Here is a 19,167-nt window from a genome sequence, read left to right as displayed (position 1 = left end):
TGTTTTGTCTATCAGAGAACAAAATAAGGTATAAGAACAGTATATTATTTTTGGTTGGAAACAGAACAAACAATCCGCATTGGTTTTCACGCTCCATGTAGCGAACAGAGCGAATTTGACGTTACGATAACGTAATTTGGCAAAATCCTAATTTGACCAAGTGTCAAATTACGTCATTAAGACGTCACATTCGTTCTGCTCGTTCCATGAAGCGTGAAAACGAATCAGGAATCGGAAATCAGAAAATCTTAAAAGTCAGAAATCTTTGTACGAGCGGTTTCTTATAAATAATTTTGAAATTTTTATTCTACGGACAAAATTACGTTTAAGTAATGCTTTCTTGATTAGTAGTCGATTTATTTCAGTGCATTTTAGGAGAAAATTGTCTAGAGATTATTAATCGATGTGTTCTTGACTTCTTGTACCTTGTCCTTGTACTGCTTGTTCTATGAATGCGGCCATCTCGGAATCTGCAAGATGACATCAATTGAATCACCTGATGTGTGTCATCTGTCAGTTGTCAAAGTAGTAATATGGCGAAACTACAAATCCAAAACAACCAAACGTTTTGAAAACAAATATTTCCGGGTTGAAATAGGCAAAATTATGCCCATTTTAACTAAGAATCATCATGTTTTTACTATTTCGACGTGGTAGCTCTTATTTGGATAAGTCTCTGCCGTTGTCATTACGTAGTTTAAGCGAAAATGGTCGGTATAACGTGACCGAAAAAACGTGCTTGTTATGTAAAGTTTTAAACAATTCAAATGGTATTTTTTCTTATCTTTGCAATTGCCGGAATTTGTGTTTAGGTTTGAATTTTTATTTTAGTACCAATTAGAAACCAGTCCTCGGTTACAAACCCTAATGCCAACAAAACCAGGAAGAAAAAGGGCAAAAAGGCCCCCAAACCTTACACTGATGTCCTTGTTGGTAAGTCAACTATAAACAACAAAATTCTCATTGGGTTACCACTCCAGCTATTTGAATTACAGTTACCAAAGAATCTTCATGTTTCAAAAAAGCCAATATAACTAAACTAAAACCATCTGACCTAAATTTGTTAACCACATCCGATATTAAACTGAATGAACTGTATAAATTGAAGAACTTATCTCATACATACAGGTAAAAGTTGTTGGCTAAAGTGTCTAGTGCTCACTGAAATCTGTACTTAAATTTATAGTGATTTAACATCAGATGAAACCATCGCTGTTCCTACAATTCCCCCACCTGGATCAAGTCAAGATTGTGATAATAGCTTTAAGTTAGGTGTAAGCAAACCAATTTTTAAGCCTTTTGTGGCTAGTGATGTTGCAGAAGAAGAGGTTGAGGCCGAATTAACAACTGATCTAGAGTTTAAAAGGTAAGTTTTTATCCATATTTTTGTTCTTAGGTTTTCAGATTTGTGCTAGTTTTTATGAGTCACAAGTTTTGAATTTTTTATTTAACCTGAAAGGAACATTATATTGATCATTATATCTCTTAGAAGAGAGTGAAAAATGACTTAGGTACTTTTAATCCCCAAACTTTTTCTGACATAATGTGATGTGTCATCAAAAAACCAAAACTTTTTGTGCTCTTATGTCATGTAGATGAGAGCAATTAATATGAATATTTCCCTCATGTGTTAAATGTCCCATATGAGCAGTGCATTTTCACCAGAATGACAGCGATAATTGCATTCTAAAGTGATAATTGCATTTCGATAATTGCACTGTACGTATCTATAACGACTGCATTGTTGTAGAGCCTATTGCTAGTATACTAATTGTTGCCTTTGCGCAGTTTTTTGACTTTTTATAACCAAACAATGTCAAACGCGATGTCAACAATAATTAATGAACGGTTTGGAACTTGTTCATTGAGCTGCTCCATTGAGCAATCTATAGTTGCAGCAAAACCAAAACATTTTCTTTATTCGGGAAATATTCCCCAAAATTACATTCGTGCCTTAAAAATGACCTGATAATTCTGCCTTCAAACCTGTTATCTTTGCAAACTGCATTCAGTCATTTTCATATTTTTTTCTAAAAAAGCCCTCCACCTTTGGTGTCGGGCTCTTTCGCCAAAAAAATATGAAAATAAACTCATGCAGTTAAGAGATAACAAGTTTTCATGCAAAATTATCGGTAATTTTTATGCACTTGTGCAATTACCCCCGAATATTTCCCTCATGTGTTAAATGTCCCATATGAGCAGTGCATTTTCACCAGAATGACAGCGATAATTGCATTCTAAAGTGATAATTGCATTTCGATAATTGCACTGTACATATCTATAACGACTGCATTGTTGTAGAGCCTATTGCTAGTATACTAATTGTTGTCTTTGCGCAGTTTTTTGACTTTTTATAACCAAACAATGTCAAACGCGATGTCAACAATAAATTAATGAACGGTTTGGAACTTGTTCATTGAGCTCCATTGAGCAATCTATAGTTGCAGCAAAACCAAAACATTTTCTTTATTCGGGAAATATTCCCCAAAATTACATTCGTGCCTTAAAAATGACCTGATAATTCTGCGTTCAAACTTGTTATCTTTGCAAACTGCATTCGGTCATTTTCATATTTTTTTCTAAAAAAGCCCTCCACCTTCGGTGTCGGGCTCTTTCGCCAAAAAAATATGAAAATAAACTCATGCAGTTAAGAGATAGCAAGTTTTCACGCAAAATTATCGGTAATTTTTATGCACTTGTGCAATTACCCCCGAAAATTCAATAGATAGATAGATAGATAACAGCTTTTATTTAAAACAAATAATTACAGGGTAATTATGTTTAAACACGTCAAAGATAAAGAAGAAAAAAAAGAAGAAAAAAGTATCTAGTATTGGTGGATAGATATACTATACATATTTAACTTATTACTAAGAGTGTTGCACTTTTTGAAAGAACTCTTCAAAATTGTAAGGTTAGATGAAAACGAGAAGATTAAACAAATCCTTTTTAAACTTACCCAAACCTTGTGTTTCTCGAAGCTTTCTAGGTAAAGAATTAAAGCATTTTATTGAAAAATATGTACACTGTTTTACAGTTAAAGTTAACTTGTGTTGAGGAAGGTTGTATTGATTCTGACTGCCTCTTGTGTTGTGTGAGTGATTGACTAAGAAACATTCAAATAAATTTGGATTTCGTTTTAAAAACAATATGTCTTCAAAAATAGATATTGCTGGCAAAGTTAGAAGATCATTATTTCTAAATGCATTTCGACAAGTAGTTAACGGTGGCGACTTGGTGATTATTCTTAGTGCGACTTTTTGGTTAGTGAACAGTAACACCTTTAATATGTTGACATATTAAAGCAGTGGTCAAGTAGTAGTGACTGCAAGAAAAAAAACAATCATTTTTGCTGGTAAAGTGGACATATTTTGACCAACTGTCAGATGACATCATATTCACTCTACTTGTTTCACCGACAAATGAAAAATCTAGAATAAGCTCAGAAAAGTTAAATTGACATATACTCACAACAAAAATTATAGATGTATCAAAACTAGTGAGATTTTGGTTGGATACATAAAATAAAAATATAGTTAGTACTACTACTTTTCAAACTAGACATTCACAAAGATGACAAATTTTTGATTTAGCTCCCTGTCATTCTGTTAATATGAGAGAGATATCTGATATTGGAAATAATTTTTTATTGTTAGTGCATTTCTATAGTGTTGATTTCTATAACAGAATAACAGTTTTCTAAATAAATTTAAGTTGTAGAGTGAGCAATTTGTAATTATTGTGTGTTTGAATTGCAGCTTCAAGTTGAGTCAAACTTCAAACTAAAATTTGTGACATGCAAAGCTGACATTAAAGAATTTTTAAACCCAGTAAATGTGTTTGATACAGTGAAGGTTGTCAGTTGTCACACAATATTTCTTATAAATCAGGAACAGCTTAAGATAAATTATCAATTATTAGAAGACAATTTGATTTAGCATCATAATCATAATAATTATCACGTTTTTAAGTTAAAAAAAAATATTTCAAAAAATTTGCCGCCCCCGGGTGGGCTCGAACCACCAACCTTTCGGTTAACAGCCGAACGCGCTAGCCAATTGCGCCACGGAGGCGATATGTGACTCTGCTTTAGTCTCAAATACAAACAAAGAGTAAATCCTAACATGGAAAATTGATGGGTTGTTCTTTATAGGTGCAGTTTTATTACCTAGACACCAACCAAATAAAGGTTTCTGGTTTGCCAATTAACCAAATTATTGTTTATTTCCTTATTTTGCATTATCCAATTAGTCAAACAAGTAAAATACCAAATTTTTGAAATTCTGTAACAAGTAATTACAGCAAATTTGATGGGGACGGCAAAGGTTCGGCAATATGATATGGTTATTTGGCTGGTAAATAGGAAATCCTCATCCTCTTCCTCTTTACATTATCCGCCAAAGGATGTAGTGACTCAATTGATATTTGATTCAGCAGTTGTTCCATACTTCCCTATCTTGAGCAATCTTTTTGGCATCATGCAGTTCCATATTTATTAAGAGGTTATTATAGGGATTAAGGGTTTTGTATTCTTCTATGCATCCAGTTGGAGATCTGCCTCTTCAGCTTTTGCCTTCTATGATTAGGTTGTCATTTCATTTTTCCTGATCTTTTAGCTATATGCGCAAGGTACTGCAGGTAAATGCGGTTTATTCTGGTTAGCAGCTTTGTACATGTACCAATTTTCGTAAAGAGTCAGCTCAAAATTTCTGGTATGGAGAACGCCATGATCAGTGTGTCGTCGGCGTAACATAAGTGGTTGAACATAAAAAAATACATCAATATGTTCTGGTCGAAGTTGACCGCTCGTTACGTTTTCGGCAAATTTAAAGTTATGATTTGATGACATTATTAATTGGAATCTCAAAGATGAGTGTAGGAGAGCACTGTAAAACTGATTCATTTGTATCTAATATATTTGTCAATATTATAGCACTTCTCCTATTATGTACTTCGTTGCGATGGTACATTATCCGTTCTGACAATAAAACTGCAGGTATAAAAGTAAATGGCCTGTAATGGGTGAAATGGTCCATTTTCCAAATAAGGCGATCCTTTATGTTTGTAATTCAGATTAAAGAAGAACCACATATCGCCTCCGTGGCGCAATTGGCTAGCGCGTTCGGCTGTTAACCGAAAGGTTGGTGGTTCGAGCCCACCCGGGGGCGGAATTTTTTTTATAAAAAAACTAATTATTGCAACAATTCCTATATTTCAAAAAAATGATTCTCAACTCGTCCGCAGTTTCTTCTTTCGGAGTTCCGGTTGTAAATAAATCCTGTATGTAAAGCGGTATTTATTTTATCTACTCCTAGCATGGTAATCATTCATTACATAGCTCATTTTGAGTTACGTAATGAGCGATTTTACCGCACTAGTGCGATAATAATCGATTTTATCGCACTAGTGCGATAAAACAACTTTAAATGAAAATTTCTGCTGTAATTGTTTATTGAATTTAAACATAACTTTGATAAAACCATGAACAGACCTATTTTAAATAATAACTATATTTTACTTTTTATAAATATTAAAAGTGAAATGAATTCCTGAATTAGAAATTTCTTGGATCGAATTTACACAAAAAAAAAAGGCTGGATGAACTATAGGTTGCTGCCAAGGTTTCAAAGTACATGAGTAACACTTTTTCTTGAAAGGGACTCTTTATGTTCTTGGTCTCGCACCAGGTGACAAAACGTTGATACATTTTTTCATATTTCTCCTTTGACTTGGCATGCAACAAGCCAGATACCACGTTTGCGGCAGCTTCTTCAATATCTGACGGAAGTTCTTCAGACATGTTCATAACGAAATGCCCTTTTAAAAATTTGTGACTGACACTGTTAAATTGTCGCTTAAGTGATATGTGGAAACAAATGGCCACCATAGCAACAACACCAAAACAGTACAGCGTAGATGACAAGATTTAAGGGTAACAAATAACTACCCGTAGCAAGCATATACGAGACGTTCCTAAATAGTTCACATTGCACAAAATATGAATTTTCTTCTTACTTTACGCTGCTTCTGATGGTCGTAGATAAAATGTTGTACATCACCCGTGGGGTATGGCAAATTAACGTACTCGTGTGATCACCACAACTCGGTCTACGACCTCGTCGTGGCAACACTCCCACTCGTGACTATAAAAATGCTCATACCCCACTAGTAATGTAAATAACTATTTCACACAAAAATCCTTGTTTTAAAACTGAAAAAGCTAATTACATACCAGGTGTCCAAGAGCACCCTGGACATAGGAGATTAACATGGGAAAACGGTTTTGATTTTTTTGCGCCTGTACGGTTGATTTGATTGAAAAATCGTATTAATGAAAGTTGTAGTACCTATCACGGACTAGTTTTCTGTTTTTTTTTCAGATCTCTAACTTGAGCCCTTTCGTCGTAAAACACGAATAAAAATGCGAAAATTTAAACTTTTTACCTGCACTGTATAGGCGGTTGTCGAGCAACCGTACCAGCAACAATGAAATGTTTACCCGTTGCCCGACAACCGCCTATACAGTGCAGGCCAAAAGTTTAAATTTTCTCATTTTTGTTCATGTTTTATGACGAAAGGGCTCAAGTTAGAGATCCGAAAAAAATACAGAAAACTAGTCCGTGATAGGTACTACAACTTTCATTAATACGATTTTTCAATCAAATCAACCGTACAGGCGCAAAAAAATCAAAACCGTTTTCCCATGTTAATCTCCTATGTCCAGGGTGCTCTTGGACACCTGGTATATAATTCTCTACTTACACTTTAATCAAATATTAAACATTAGATAATTTCTAGTTTGGAAGTAAAAGACTCACTACAACCAGAAGTTGTGGAAGACATAACTGAACCGGCTGAAGAACCTGAAACGTCTGTTGAACCTTTGCCACCTAACGTTGAAAAATCAGTTTTGCTGAAAAGGAATATAATAGCCGCACAAGTGCTGGCCGCATATGGGGAAGTGTGTAATCATCTTAGGAATCCCAGCAAAGGTCTTGGTGCTCTTCATTACCACCAGAGTCGTTCCCAACGAAACTGCCAGCCTAAACTTAGTGGCATGAAGGATTTAAAGGTGTATGCTGTCCTTCTAAAGGTTGCTAATTAATTTTTTTTTTAGTTGTGATTATTATTATGTTGTATTTGTTGCAGGGTTTTGCTAACAAAAAAGACTACATGAGACTAGACAAAGTATTAAAAATTATGAAGAATGAGGAAGTGTCATCTGACCTGCATTGTTATGCGGCCATTCTAGAGTGTTTAGGGAGAATTAACATCAGTAATTACTACTTAAAGGAGATACGGATTTTTTGTAAAGAAGCCATCGGAAAGGGCATCACATTTGATGACATCTTGAACAATGCGGTGTTTTTAAACGACGAAAGGGAGCAAGTACTTAAGGCTATACTTGCTTTTGACCCAAACTACGTCCGCACCTATAAGAAACCTAAAGTTTTTTATGACAATAATCTGGTCAACCACTTGAATCACAAGGAGCAGCTTAATCTTGAAACTAAGGACTCACCACTCAAGAAATTGATTGAACCTGCAGTTATGGATACATTAGTAGATAAACAGTTGATGATGGAAAAAAAAGGATATATTAAGGTAAGTTTTGCCAACTTTGTGTATTATTTACAATTTTTTTCTACTTAATGAAAAATCTAGCTTAGTGCAGGGAATTGTGAGAGATGTTTTTAAAAAATGCAGATTTAAATTAATTCACGCTGAAGACAAATTAATGTTGATTCAAATGAATTTATTACAAAATTATGGATTTTTGAATGTTTCAGATAAAGAGTATAGCAAGCAAAGGACCAATCACGAAAGAAATGAGGCATTACCGCGAAAAACTGAAGGAACATTACAAAATGTGGGCGGACGCTGCTCGGGAAGCTTTCGATCGAGATTTAGCGACTTTAACGGCCAAAAAGCACGCTCTTAATTTGGAACCGTACTTTCGGTCAGTCCCTAGCGAAGACATTGTAGAGATTATAGTTCAAGAAGCAATTCGAATTGCCCAAGGATCGGAAACTTATAGTCCTCAATTGTGGTTGTTGTACAAAATGTTGGGAGCCAAAGTGTATGCGCGGTACAGAGTTTTGAGGAAGCAGAGGACCGGCGTACTTGATCAGGTAAGATACTTCAAAAACTTAGTATATTCTTTTAATAATCAAATGGAAAAGTACTAACAGTAATGTTTTTATGTGTTTGAAAGTGGTGTTGTCAATGGAAAAAGAATACAACTACCTAAATAAGTAATTCAACAACTAACTACTGTGACACAATAAATTTCATGTTATTTCTATCTGTAAATAGTGTTTTCCATTTATTGAGAAATTTTCTATTTGTGTCTTTTGATTACCAAAAATGCTTAAGCATTGTAGTGAGAGTGATCAACGGATTATTGTGCGGCTGATTAAGTATTACCGCAGACAAACTAATATATTAGTTTGTATACACTAGAAAAAGAACCAGAAACATTATTATTACCTTTAGAATTTCTTGGAAGTACTTTATTTCAGTCAAGGGAGTTGACTTAAAATTAGGGGGACTTACACCTGACTTAGAATGACAGATCAGAACTACTGTCTTAATTCGAGATTGAGCGCTGCTAGCGGAAAAATCGATATTTCTTGAAACACAGGACGTTAATTGAGTAGAGAGCCAAAAACTTTCCGATATACGGACTTAGAAAAACACTTCTCTGTGTTAAAATAAAACCAAAAAACATTATTGGTTAATTGGAGACAAGTCCAAAATTTAACTTGTTTGCACGCGTTTTTTTCCACCCTGTATAGTACCGTTACAGTGTGTTAAAGTCAAAGTTTTTTCAGCCAGCCAAAAGCCAATAAATCAAGCTAAATGATAGTCCAAACTAAAATCCGTTGATTCGTTTTGAAATGGCAATGTTTTAAAATTTACCCAAAAAAATTACTGTTTCAGTTTTTAGATGATTTAGTACATTTATATTATCTTTTTTAGATTACTCCCGTCTCTCTTTTGCAGAGGCAAGTAAAATGGAAAAGAATATAGATTGAATAATTGTCGGTTAATACAGAGTTATTTACGTTATTCGACACGGAAGATTGTGACTAAACTATTCACTTTCAATGATTCTGGCATGGATATATTATATTGGAGGTATTTTTTAAAAATATTTTTAAGATGTACCGGTTGTCCCAAATGCAGAAAAAGTATCAAAGTCATGTTTTTTAAATGGAACACTTAGTAATTTCATTGAGGATTGATAGGTCTTTTCAGATATTCGTTATTTTGTAAAAATGTAGAACAAATATTAACATTTAAACATTCAACCTTCCTTTGAGTTTTATTGACCAAAATTGGCTTGGGCGCTGATAACAGAGTTTCATGATCCAAAAGTGATAAATTGTCTAGCTCATATAGGAAGTCTCAAAAAATTGATGCAAAAACTAAAATTTGTAAGTAGTCAAAATCAAATGGAACCCCACTTATTTTATGGTTACAGTATATGCAAAATTTAATTACCTATCGAGAATTATACAGGGTGGTCCAGTTTTAAATGTCAATAATGCACCATTCGATAGCCCATCAAAAAATAAGTTAACATACATTATGTCATTTTCCTGAAAAATGCTTCTCAAGGAAAATACAGTCCATAGAAAATCTGGTTCTTATCATAACCGTTAGAGCGCTGGAGCAATTTTAATCAAATTTAGAACAAATACATATGAAATACTCATTATGTGATGTTAATGACGTTTGTCGAAACTGTCCAGTGGTGTAAATACAGAAACATGGTTTTAATTTTTCTACCTTATTCTTTACGTCACTGGATATTTTTCAGAAGTTTCAGTTTTTTTTTTTACTTTACTTGTTCAATTTGACAAAATAAGTATCTCTTATAAAATTCTGATTTATACCTTTGTTTACCAGTTAATTGAGTTATTACGTTCAAAGACCCAAAACCAACCCAACCCAACTTAAAAATTGTCTTGAAAACGGTGAAAATTGATTTAAGAAGCTTAAAAAATTTATTTGTAGCCAGTTTTCATAGTTTCCAGACAAATTGAAAGACTTTAGCCTTGAAAATTGACTTGAGAGGCTTTTGTCAGTCGTTATAGTTTTCAGATAAGTTGAAAAACTTAGTAGTGAAAATTTTAAAACTACTTTATCTAGAATTTTTGACTACAAATTCACACATTTCAACTTTGAAAATTGACTTGGACATCAAAAAGTGACTCTGAACCAACAAAAATGTAACATCAAAAGCTTAATATTTGCCTTTGAAGTAAGTTTTCATAATTTGAAAATACATTTCAATATTTTAGTCTTGAAAATAGTCTTAAATACAGGATATTGACATTAGATTCATGAAAATTGACTTGAAGACTAACTTTTCAAGTTTTTTTACTTTGCATTTCATTTTCTTAGAACTTTACTTAGACTATTTGTAGGGCTTTAAAACTGCTTTCAGCTTGGAAAATCGGGTTTTAGGGTTATCTTCACCAAGTTTTTGACATAGCAGACTTGAAAAACTATTTTTACATTTTCCATAGGCTTAAACATGCCATTTTACGCTTTGTCAGTATTAAATTGACTTCTAGACGCTTCACTGTGCTTTAAGACTGAAAAATCGAATTTTAAACTATTTTTTATAGTAAAAGTTAAGTTTCAGACTCTTCATTGATGAAATTAAACAATTTTGGCATTAAATGCTACGATATTAGTCTCGAACACTAATTTTTAGAATTAGACTAGACAGTTACCAGTGTTTAATTGAGTAAAAAAAAAAGTTTGAATTGAATGATCAGTTTTACACTACCTATTTTTGTCAATTTTGAATAATATCCAGTGAGCGTAGAAAATAAATACTATCCTCCTATAAACAATTTTGAAGAATGTCATTCACATCACATAACGAGTACTCATTTCATAATTACTTGTTCCAAATTTGATCAAAATTGGTCCAACGGTCTGACAGTTGTGGCAAAAAAACGATTTTTTAAACTGAACTTTGGAGGTCTGTGTCTTCCTTAGGAAGCGTTCTTCAGGAAAATGACATAATGCATGTCAATTTATTTTTTGATGGGCTATCGATTGGTGAATTATTGACATTTAAAACTGGACCACCCTGTATAGATTTTATACCGCTAATTGTTAACGTTTTCTTGGAAAATCGACATTTCTTAAAATAGAGCTGACTTTGACTGATTTTTGATATCGTTCAAGATCACTTGGTATCTTTTTCAATTACATATCTATCATTCTAATCTAAGTAAAACTGAGAATAAAATGGTGGCATAATACTTTGTAAATTTGCTATACAAGTTACAAAAATAATTCATAAAAATGTTTGAAACGGCGACCATTCGACTACAAACACAAACATACTTACACCGTTTTTGAACTCTTCAGCAACATTATTAAGTATCTTAATGGATATATTCCTAAAAATTTCGCTAATTCGCCATTTAAGCTGTCATTTAAAACAGTTTGAATATGTGGTAATTTCTCAAAGGTATCAAAAATTACTCAAAATCGGTGCGAGTTCGAGAAATGTTGATTTTCCAAGAAAACGCGAACAGTTAGCCATAAGAGACCTCAATAATTTTCGATAGAAGATCAAATTTTGCATCTACTTTAACCATAAAATAGGTGGTGTGCAATTGGATTTTGACAAGTTATTAAAGTTTAGGTTGCAATTATTGGGTAAAAATTTTGAGGCATTCTGTATGAGCTAGACAATTTCTAACCCATGGATCCTAAAACTTGATCATTTAGCAGTTCCCAAGCTAATTTTGTAAGTAACGAATATCTGAGAAACTGAAGAGGTTAGGCGTATCAAACCTCTATATATGACCAAACCTTTTATTTTTAACATAGATTCTGAAAATAAAATAAAATACTAGGTATTCCATTTGAAAAAATAGAACTTTGATAATTTTTCGGCATTTGGGACAACCGGTATATCTTCAAAATATTTTCTAAAGATACCTCCAATAAATAGGTCTATATCCATCTCCGAATCATAACTTTGTTGAAAGTGAATATTTCAGTCACAATTTTCCGTGTCGAATAATGTGAATAACCCTGTAAAATAATATGACTCTCATAAAAAGATTGTTGAATAATACACATGAATCATAATTAAGCAGTTATAACATCTGATTTCAGACCATGGCAATACACAAGCAATACTGTCAAATGTACGCCAATAATTACGACGAACTAGACGTGGTTCCATCCAAAGAAAACTACGCCAATCCTAGGATACAGTGGCAACTCTTGTCGCACGAGCGTTGCAAAGATGGCGTCACCTTAAACATGGGCCACCAACCGTGGGTGCCCAGCACCTTGACATCAATCGGGAAGTTTTTATACCACATCTTAATGCACGACATCAAAATAGACGTTAATTCACTGCACATGGATTCGAAACACAAAAACATACTGCCAGCTTTCTATACCGTGTTCCGTAGTCAAGGTAGAATCGTAAACGAAGAGATCAAGCCTCACCCGATTCTGTCCAAGCTCTACAAACTGTCAAAACCGGAAACATTGACGTTTGCCACTAATGAAGTGCCCATGGTATGTCCTCCAGTTCCGTGGACGTCCGTGGAAAATGGCGGTTATATAATCTCACCAACCGATTTGGCCAGGCTGCCGTTCCAGGCCAGCAGTCAACGGAAACGGTTAGAGGAAGCCGATCCGGTTCAGTTATATCCGAATTTTGATGCGTTGAATCAATTATCTGCGGTGCCGTGGAAGGTCAATACGAAAATATTGGATGTAATACTGGAGGTGTTCAGGAAAGGTGGTTCAGCAAAGTTGGACGTTCCTGAAGACCCGTCGACATTACCTCTACCTCCTCCTATCACTCCCGATATGCCTAAGACGGAAAAGTATCAGGTTTTTAGGCAGAAAATGCAATATCGTAGAAAAAAGGGGGAGATGTATTCATTGTGGTGCGACTGTTTGTATAGGCTATCTTTAGCTGAACATGTAAGCATTTAGTTTTTTTATCTAATTTTTTTCGATTTGTGGTTTGGTAAAAGCAAATTTGAGCAAATTATTGTTGTGCAAATAGTGCACTTCTGAAAGACGGATTGAATCGTATATTTTTTCTATGAGGAACCTCAGATTTCATTTATTTTGCAACAAATATAAATTCCACTTTCTTGCTAGAAAATAGCTAAACCTATTTAATTATTCTAGTTTCGTAATGACATTTTTTGGTTGCCACACAACATGGACTTTCGCGGTCGGGTCTACCCAGTACCACCACACCTAAACCATTTGGGTTCTGACTTGGCGCGATCTACTTTAATTTTTGCCGATCCACGACCGTTAGGTCCTAGTGGATTGGACTGGCTGAAAATTCATTTGATTAACTTAACTGGTCTTAAAAAGCGGGACTCTCTTAGAGACAGGTAAAAAATTCTTACTGTCCTCATCTGAGTTACATTACGAATTTACAGACTGGCATATGCAAACGAAATTATGGATTTGATTATCGATTCGGCCGAGAATCCTCTCTACGGCAAAAAGTGGTGGGCAGAGTCGGACGAGCCGTGGCAGACTTTGGCGTGTTGCATGGAGATTGCTGACGTAGTCAATTCGGGACAGGATCCGGCGTTGTACATGTCTCATTTTCCAGTTCATCAGGTTTGTGTGTTATTATGTCACTTTAGTAATCTTAATTGCTTAAATTGAATGAATTAGGACGGGAGTTGTAATGGTTTGCAACACTACGCAGCTTTGGGAAGGGACAGCGCAGGCGCTTACAGCGTCAACTTGGCTCCTTCTGAGGTGCCTCAGGATGTGTACAGTGCTGTTGTTGCTTTGGTTGAAGAACAGAGAGCTGTCGACGAAGCTGCTGGAGTTGAAGTAAGTTGGATTATTCTATTGAAAAATCCTGTTGTTTTTATAAAAATATCTCATATTAATAGACTAATTAGTGTTGTTATTTTGTAATATTTCCGACATTTTGTGTTTTAGGTGGCCAGGATTCTAAATGGGTTTATTAAAAGAAAAGTGATCAAGCAAACAATAATGACCACAGTGTATGGCGTCACAAAATTCGGTGCTCGACTGCAAATTGCCAAGCAGCTGAAGGACATTGATGATTTCCCAAAACAACACGTGTGGGCTGCTTCTTTATACCTTACAAGTGAGTTTTTATTGACAGTTATAATGCTGCCCTGCAATTGCAAAATGTTGTTCTATAATATGTAGTACAAATTGAATGGTTTTAGGGTTGGTTAAGTTTATATCTTTGTCCCAAAACGATCTTTGTCAAAATGGAAATTTGCATTATTTTTCAATTTTAATTTCGACAAAATGTTTTTTTTTTGGAATTGTTAGAGTCATCTAGGTTTGATTTGTAATTTTAAAGTTGTCATTTGTCAATTATAAAAATTTAGTTTTCTGCATCTTGAAAAATAACCACTTGGCTATTCTCTATTTAAAAAAAAACGCCATTATTTACTAATAATTCAGCTAATTTTAACTAAAATCTAAAGTTTAACAAAAAATGTATTTACTGATTGTGCTATAAAAAAGTTGATAATATTATTTGCGTCTGATCAGTTCCATCAGTTTTGAAAAGAAGTAGTCCATTTTCACACAGTGAAGTAGTGAGTGTAAGTGAAAGCAAAACTCAAAGTCGATCTCCACAAAGTATTTATTAAGTTGTTATGTGCCTGAGTCAAGAAACTTCAGGTCCTGCTGCACCTAAAACATGATGCCTTGACATGCTCTGTCTGACCACGCCGCCATCATACGATTTTTTTTTTAATTTGAGTGTTTAACGTTTTAACTTTGTGTTTTCTGTAAACATCCACCGCGGTTCTTGTTACGTGACATTCCTTGCGTGGTCTACTTGATCTCTATTTTTATAGACATATTTAATAGACATGCCGTTTCAACATTATTCAACTACATTGGGTTTTGATTAAGTTTTTTCCCCCTTCAAGAATAAAAAATCCAACCACCTTTTGTACACCTGGGTTCAGCTGTCCCCCCTTGTAGAATGACAGCCAGTAGACTGTGAAGGTAGATTCATAGTTCTGTTTCTGTAAAACATACAGACGTAAAACATAAAAACGTAAAATTAAAACATGAAATTGTAATGCTTTCATTCACAGTTTGAAACGTAAACAAAAACATAACTCCGTTAAACACAAAAACATAAGAAATGTACCATTTTCGTTTCTTATGCTAATGTTCTTACGTTTTTACGAATCGCATACTTTTATTTACTCCATCTTAGATAGTTCTTACTGTTCTTAGTGTAATGTAATGGCCAAACGTTGCTCAGCATTTATTGCATCTGGCAAATTGCGTTTTAATAACTTTGGTGTAACTAAATGTAACAATTTATTAAAAGATGCTAAAGTCAAGCTTTTATATTTGAAAAAGTGGGCTTTGTCTTTAGATTTCATTGGCAAAAAATATGTCTTTTAAAAACCTAATTTGGATCTTCTTTTACTAATTTTCCTGGTTTTTTTCAGACGAGTTTTTCTCCTTCTTTTCTTTAGTAACGCAGAATACAGTATTCCAACAGCCGCCACTATAAAAGCATCGTCAAAATCCATTTTAAATAAAAATCCTAATGCCACTAAAAATGTAAACAAAAATATCACCAAATAAACCACTCAACCTATTTTTTTCTGACAATATTGACTGCCAAAAGTTACAAGTCATTGATTACATTTTACGGATTTATTTTTATGTTTCTTGTTTTATGTAATTATGTTTTACGGAAAAAAAACTATGAATCCACCTTGACTCTAGTTGAGCCTTGTCACGTTTAATTTATCAGCCCTTTCGGATTCATTAATTAAACTGACTCACGACGTTAACGTCGTGCCGGGATCTCAGTTTTAAGGATGGAATCAAACACTGAGTTTTCTATTAAACACTTAAATCTATTAAATACAGTATACACAAATGGGTCTGCACAATACGGTCATAAACACACTAAAAGTTGACAATTTAACAATTGTACTTACATAGACTGATAAGCTAAGGACTTAGCATTTTCTGGCGGCTGGCTTAGTCACTTTCGTGTTGGAACAGTTCTGGAGAATGGACTATTTAACTTGATCTTCTTTTCCGAGGACAGTCGACATCTCGATTTCCTGGTTCAGCTGGTCGCACTACTGTCGACTGGTTCACACTCTTCTTACACTGCTGAAATCGGCGTATTTTATACCCGATTGGCTGACGTAGTTTGTTATTGTTCGTCGCCTATTTTTCATATTCCTGCAAAGCAGGTGGTGGTGACTCATCACCGATATGGTGCACTCGGTGCATCTTGGTGCGACCTTGCCTCGTGCGCTTAATATTTCGCAGTCCTCGAATATTCTTATGTTTTTAAGTCAATAAGTCCATCTTTTGAATTAATGGATTTTCCATTCGTGACAATATGGGTGTCTAAATACACTCGAAACATGTCAGGCACATAACAACTTAATAAATACTTTGTGGAGATCGACTTTTGCTTTCACTTATAGTTCCATAAGTGTCTCTGGCTACTTGTTTACCTTCTTTAGTAACTAAACACAATTTGAGACTACTACACTATCAATAACTTTGTAGGTGGGAGTATTATGTTAATAGAACATAAACATTTTAGGTCGCACCTTTGAATCCTTAAGAACTATGTTCACATCGACTCGACAAATTCAAGATTGGTTTACCGAGTGTGCTCGTTTGATCACCGGTGTTGGTGGTTCATTACTGGAATGGGTGACTCCTTTAGGCTTGCCTGTCGTCCAGCCATACATTAAACAAAAGAAGACTTCCATGCCGTCTGGTTACGACACTTTCATTTTAGATCAATTTGAGTAAGTTCTCTCTTTTTCGTTGTTGTTCTTAGTTTCAGTTTCTTTTTCTGTAGAAAACCGAATACCATGAAGCAAAGAAACGCTTTTCCACCAAATTTCATTCATTCTCTGGATTCTAGTCACATGATGCTGACATCGATGCATTGCGCTAGGGCTGGTATAACTTTCGTGTCAGTGCACGATTGTTACTGGACTCATCCTTCTACGATTCATATAATGAATAAGGTATTCTTATTTGAATTAACAATTTTGAAAATATCTAGAAATGTACAATTATTTCAGACATGTCGAGAACAATTTGTGACTCTTCATTCCGAGCCAATATTAGAGAACCTATCACTATTCCTTTACGATATGTACTCGTTCGATATTAGGTGAGTTTTTTTTTGTTTTGTATTTGTTTGATATATTAATAGTGACCAGTTCCAGTAATGGTAACGATGACGGGAATGATTTGAATATTTACAACAAAAGGAAACTAAACAGGATGCTCAAGCAGTTGCCGCGGACTGGGAACTTTGACATTAAAAACGTACTAGACTCGATTTATTTTTTTAGTTGAGACGGCCGATAGTCTGTTATAGTATTTTTTGTTTTATAGACGTTAATCAATAAACGATATTAATTTTTTGTAAAGGTCACGTGGCTTTCGTGTGATTTTGTAATTATGAGTTCAAGTGATTTTTGAATCACAACACTTTTGGATCCAAAATCATGGTTCGAAAGAAAGCGTACGACTACGACGATTGTAAAGTGAATGGCGCCATTTTAAATATTGTTAACGTGCATTTTCTATTTAGCGTGTTAATTAAGTAATTTTTCTTTGAGACTTCCCACCCCCACTATTTTTTTAAGCAAAGGAAATAAGTTTTAACCAAAAAACACGTTAACTTACATATCGAGGGAGATATTTAAAACCAGTGGGTTTTGCCCCTAGGTGCCCCCACTTGAAGTTTTTAAATGGCACATTTTAAAGGTTTTAAAAACGCCGATTCATCACCGTTTAAAAAACTGAAATCGGTTGATCCGTTCTCCGAATAGGGTCAAAAATACATTCTTGTACTACATTACCTACATGACCTATCATTCGTAGTCTCATACGTATCTAAGGTATTAGTATTTTGAATACTGTTTGTCATGTGACAAGTTCAGTAAAAGCAAAACTGGAGGCAAACTCCGTAACGATGTAGGAAATAGAAAACGCATAGAAATAGACAAGAAAGAAAAATTCTTTCTATTAACTGTTGGTACTCTCTAAGCTATTTTCTATCACATTCGGCTGACACCGTCAACAGAAAACGGGAAGCTATCGGTCCTAAAAACATTGATTAATTTCTAGTAATAAATCTAGGGCTTTTACTTGTTTCCTCGTATTCAGGGTTAATGACAAGTATCAATGACAATAATTTGAATAATTCTACCTGTTTTGCTTTCTTTCTCAGTAATTAATCATATATCTCAAAGTTTGCATTCTAAAATAGTCCGTTTTGTTCCCATTATTGTTGTTGTATTTATTGTAGTTCTGTTTTCAGTTTCTTATTTTCTTGTTAGACCATTAATATTTCTCAGTTCCTTGTAAACATGCTACCAATTGTTATGCATTTTGTGAAGGAAGTAGGATGGGACTTTAGGATGTTGATGGAACTCATATAGCCCTAACACAACCATTCATTCCATCATGAACAGCTTACACCTCAAAAACAACAAGTAATAGATGCATTAACACTTTTACTAAAAACTCAAAAACAATGAAAGGGGGGTACACACAATCAATTGGTCCCCAACCCAACCTTATTGACACAATGTTGACACTGACGGGCATAAGGTTAAAAAACAAAACATGATGGCAAAGAAATTTCCTTGCTATTCGTTAGAGAGTTCGCCTTCTGGCTTTAAAAGAAAGAACGGAAATTATTTTTATGTATGGTACTGAAATCAGAAGTGCGCGTAGAACAGCTCATATTTTCAATGAAAGGCATCCTGACAAAAATGTAAGCCAACGATATGTGTTGGACCTTGTTAAAACATTTGTAGAAACTTGTTCCGTGTGCAACAAAGAGAAGAAGCAACCCAGAGTTCTTACTGAAGCTGCGCAGATTGAGGTTTTGGGTCATTGTGCTGCTTGTTCTGCTTCTTCTGGTTCAGTTGGCAAATATTTCTTATGGTTCCATTCAAAAAGTTCTGAAAGTTTGTTCAAGAACTTGGAGAAGACGTCTATGACCAAAGAATTCAATTTTGCGAAACAATAATGGAGAAAATTCAAATTGAACCGAGTTTGATAAAGAATATTTGTTTCAGTGATGTATCAACTTTTTTTCTTAATGGCTTGGTAAAT

General features: G+C 34.4%; 1 protein-coding gene, 1 long non-coding RNA gene and 2 other non-coding genes across 6 annotated transcripts; 2 read left to right on the top strand and 2 right to left on the bottom strand.

Moving 5' to 3' along the window:
• The first annotated feature begins 513 nt into the window (after positions 1-513).
• On the top strand, positions 514-17,473 carry PolrMT (mitochondrial RNA polymerase). 3 transcript variants are annotated; one of them, XM_081995796.1, is made up of 16 exons: positions 515-770; positions 832-933; positions 996-1,128; positions 1,187-1,366; positions 6,799-7,093; positions 7,150-7,605; positions 7,791-8,132; positions 12,157-12,984; positions 13,198-13,412; positions 13,461-13,647; positions 13,705-13,869; positions 13,981-14,152; positions 16,622-16,832; positions 16,886-17,057; positions 17,115-17,206; positions 17,262-17,473. In XM_081995796.1, exons 1-16 carry the CDS (start codon positions 632-634, stop codon positions 17,392-17,394), a joined length of 3,822 nt encoding a protein of 1,273 aa, XP_081851922.1. In that variant the 5' UTR covers positions 515-631; the 3' UTR covers positions 17,395-17,473. The 3 variants fall into 3 exon arrangements, with proteins under 3 accessions (XP_081851923.1, XP_081851922.1, XP_081851921.1); XM_081995795.1 differs by having other exon boundaries at positions 17,256-17,473; XM_081995797.1 differs by lacking the exons at positions 16,886-17,057; positions 17,115-17,206; positions 17,262-17,473 and having other exon boundaries at positions 514-770; positions 16,585-16,832.
• TRNAN-GUU (transfer RNA asparagine (anticodon GUU)) lies at positions 4,000-4,073 on the bottom strand. Its single transcript has one exon. It is a non-coding gene; the product is annotated as a tRNA-Asn (tRNA).
• On the top strand, positions 5,095-5,168 carry TRNAN-GUU (transfer RNA asparagine (anticodon GUU)). The gene has a single exon. It is a non-coding gene; the product is annotated as a tRNA-Asn (tRNA).
• Positions 14,500-16,252, bottom strand: LOC145740366 (uncharacterized). Its single transcript, XR_014181392.1, has 3 exons — positions 15,996-16,252; positions 14,885-15,056; positions 14,500-14,715 (listed from the first exon to the last, which is right to left on the bottom strand). It is a non-coding gene; the product is annotated as an uncharacterized LOC145740366 (long non-coding RNA).
• Positions 17,474-19,167: the final 1,694 nt, after the last annotated feature.

The sequence above is a fragment of the Ips typographus genome, linkage group LG1 (genome assembly GCF_016097725.1).
Source record: "Ips typographus isolate SLU linkage group LG1, UJ_Ityp_2.0, whole genome shotgun sequence".
Classification (NCBI taxonomy): domain Eukaryota; kingdom Metazoa; phylum Arthropoda; class Insecta; order Coleoptera; family Curculionidae; genus Ips; species Ips typographus.
The sequence above is the reverse complement of the archived record's forward strand: the minus strand, read 5'-3'. Positions and strand labels throughout refer to the sequence as shown.

Bases quoted from the DNA above. Each gene is read 5' to 3' on its own strand.
- PolrMT (XM_081995795.1), top strand. From the start codon at position 632: ATGTTTTTACTATTTCGACGTGGTAGCTCTTATTTGGATAAGTCTCTG. The intron at 16,833-16,885 runs GTAAGTTCTCTC...CTTTTTCTGTAG, and splicing joins TTCATTTTAGATCAATTTGA to AAAACCGAATACCATGAAGC. The intron at 17,058-17,114 runs GTATTCTTATTT...CAATTATTTCAG, and splicing joins CGATTCATATAATGAATAAG to ACATGTCGAGAACAATTTGT.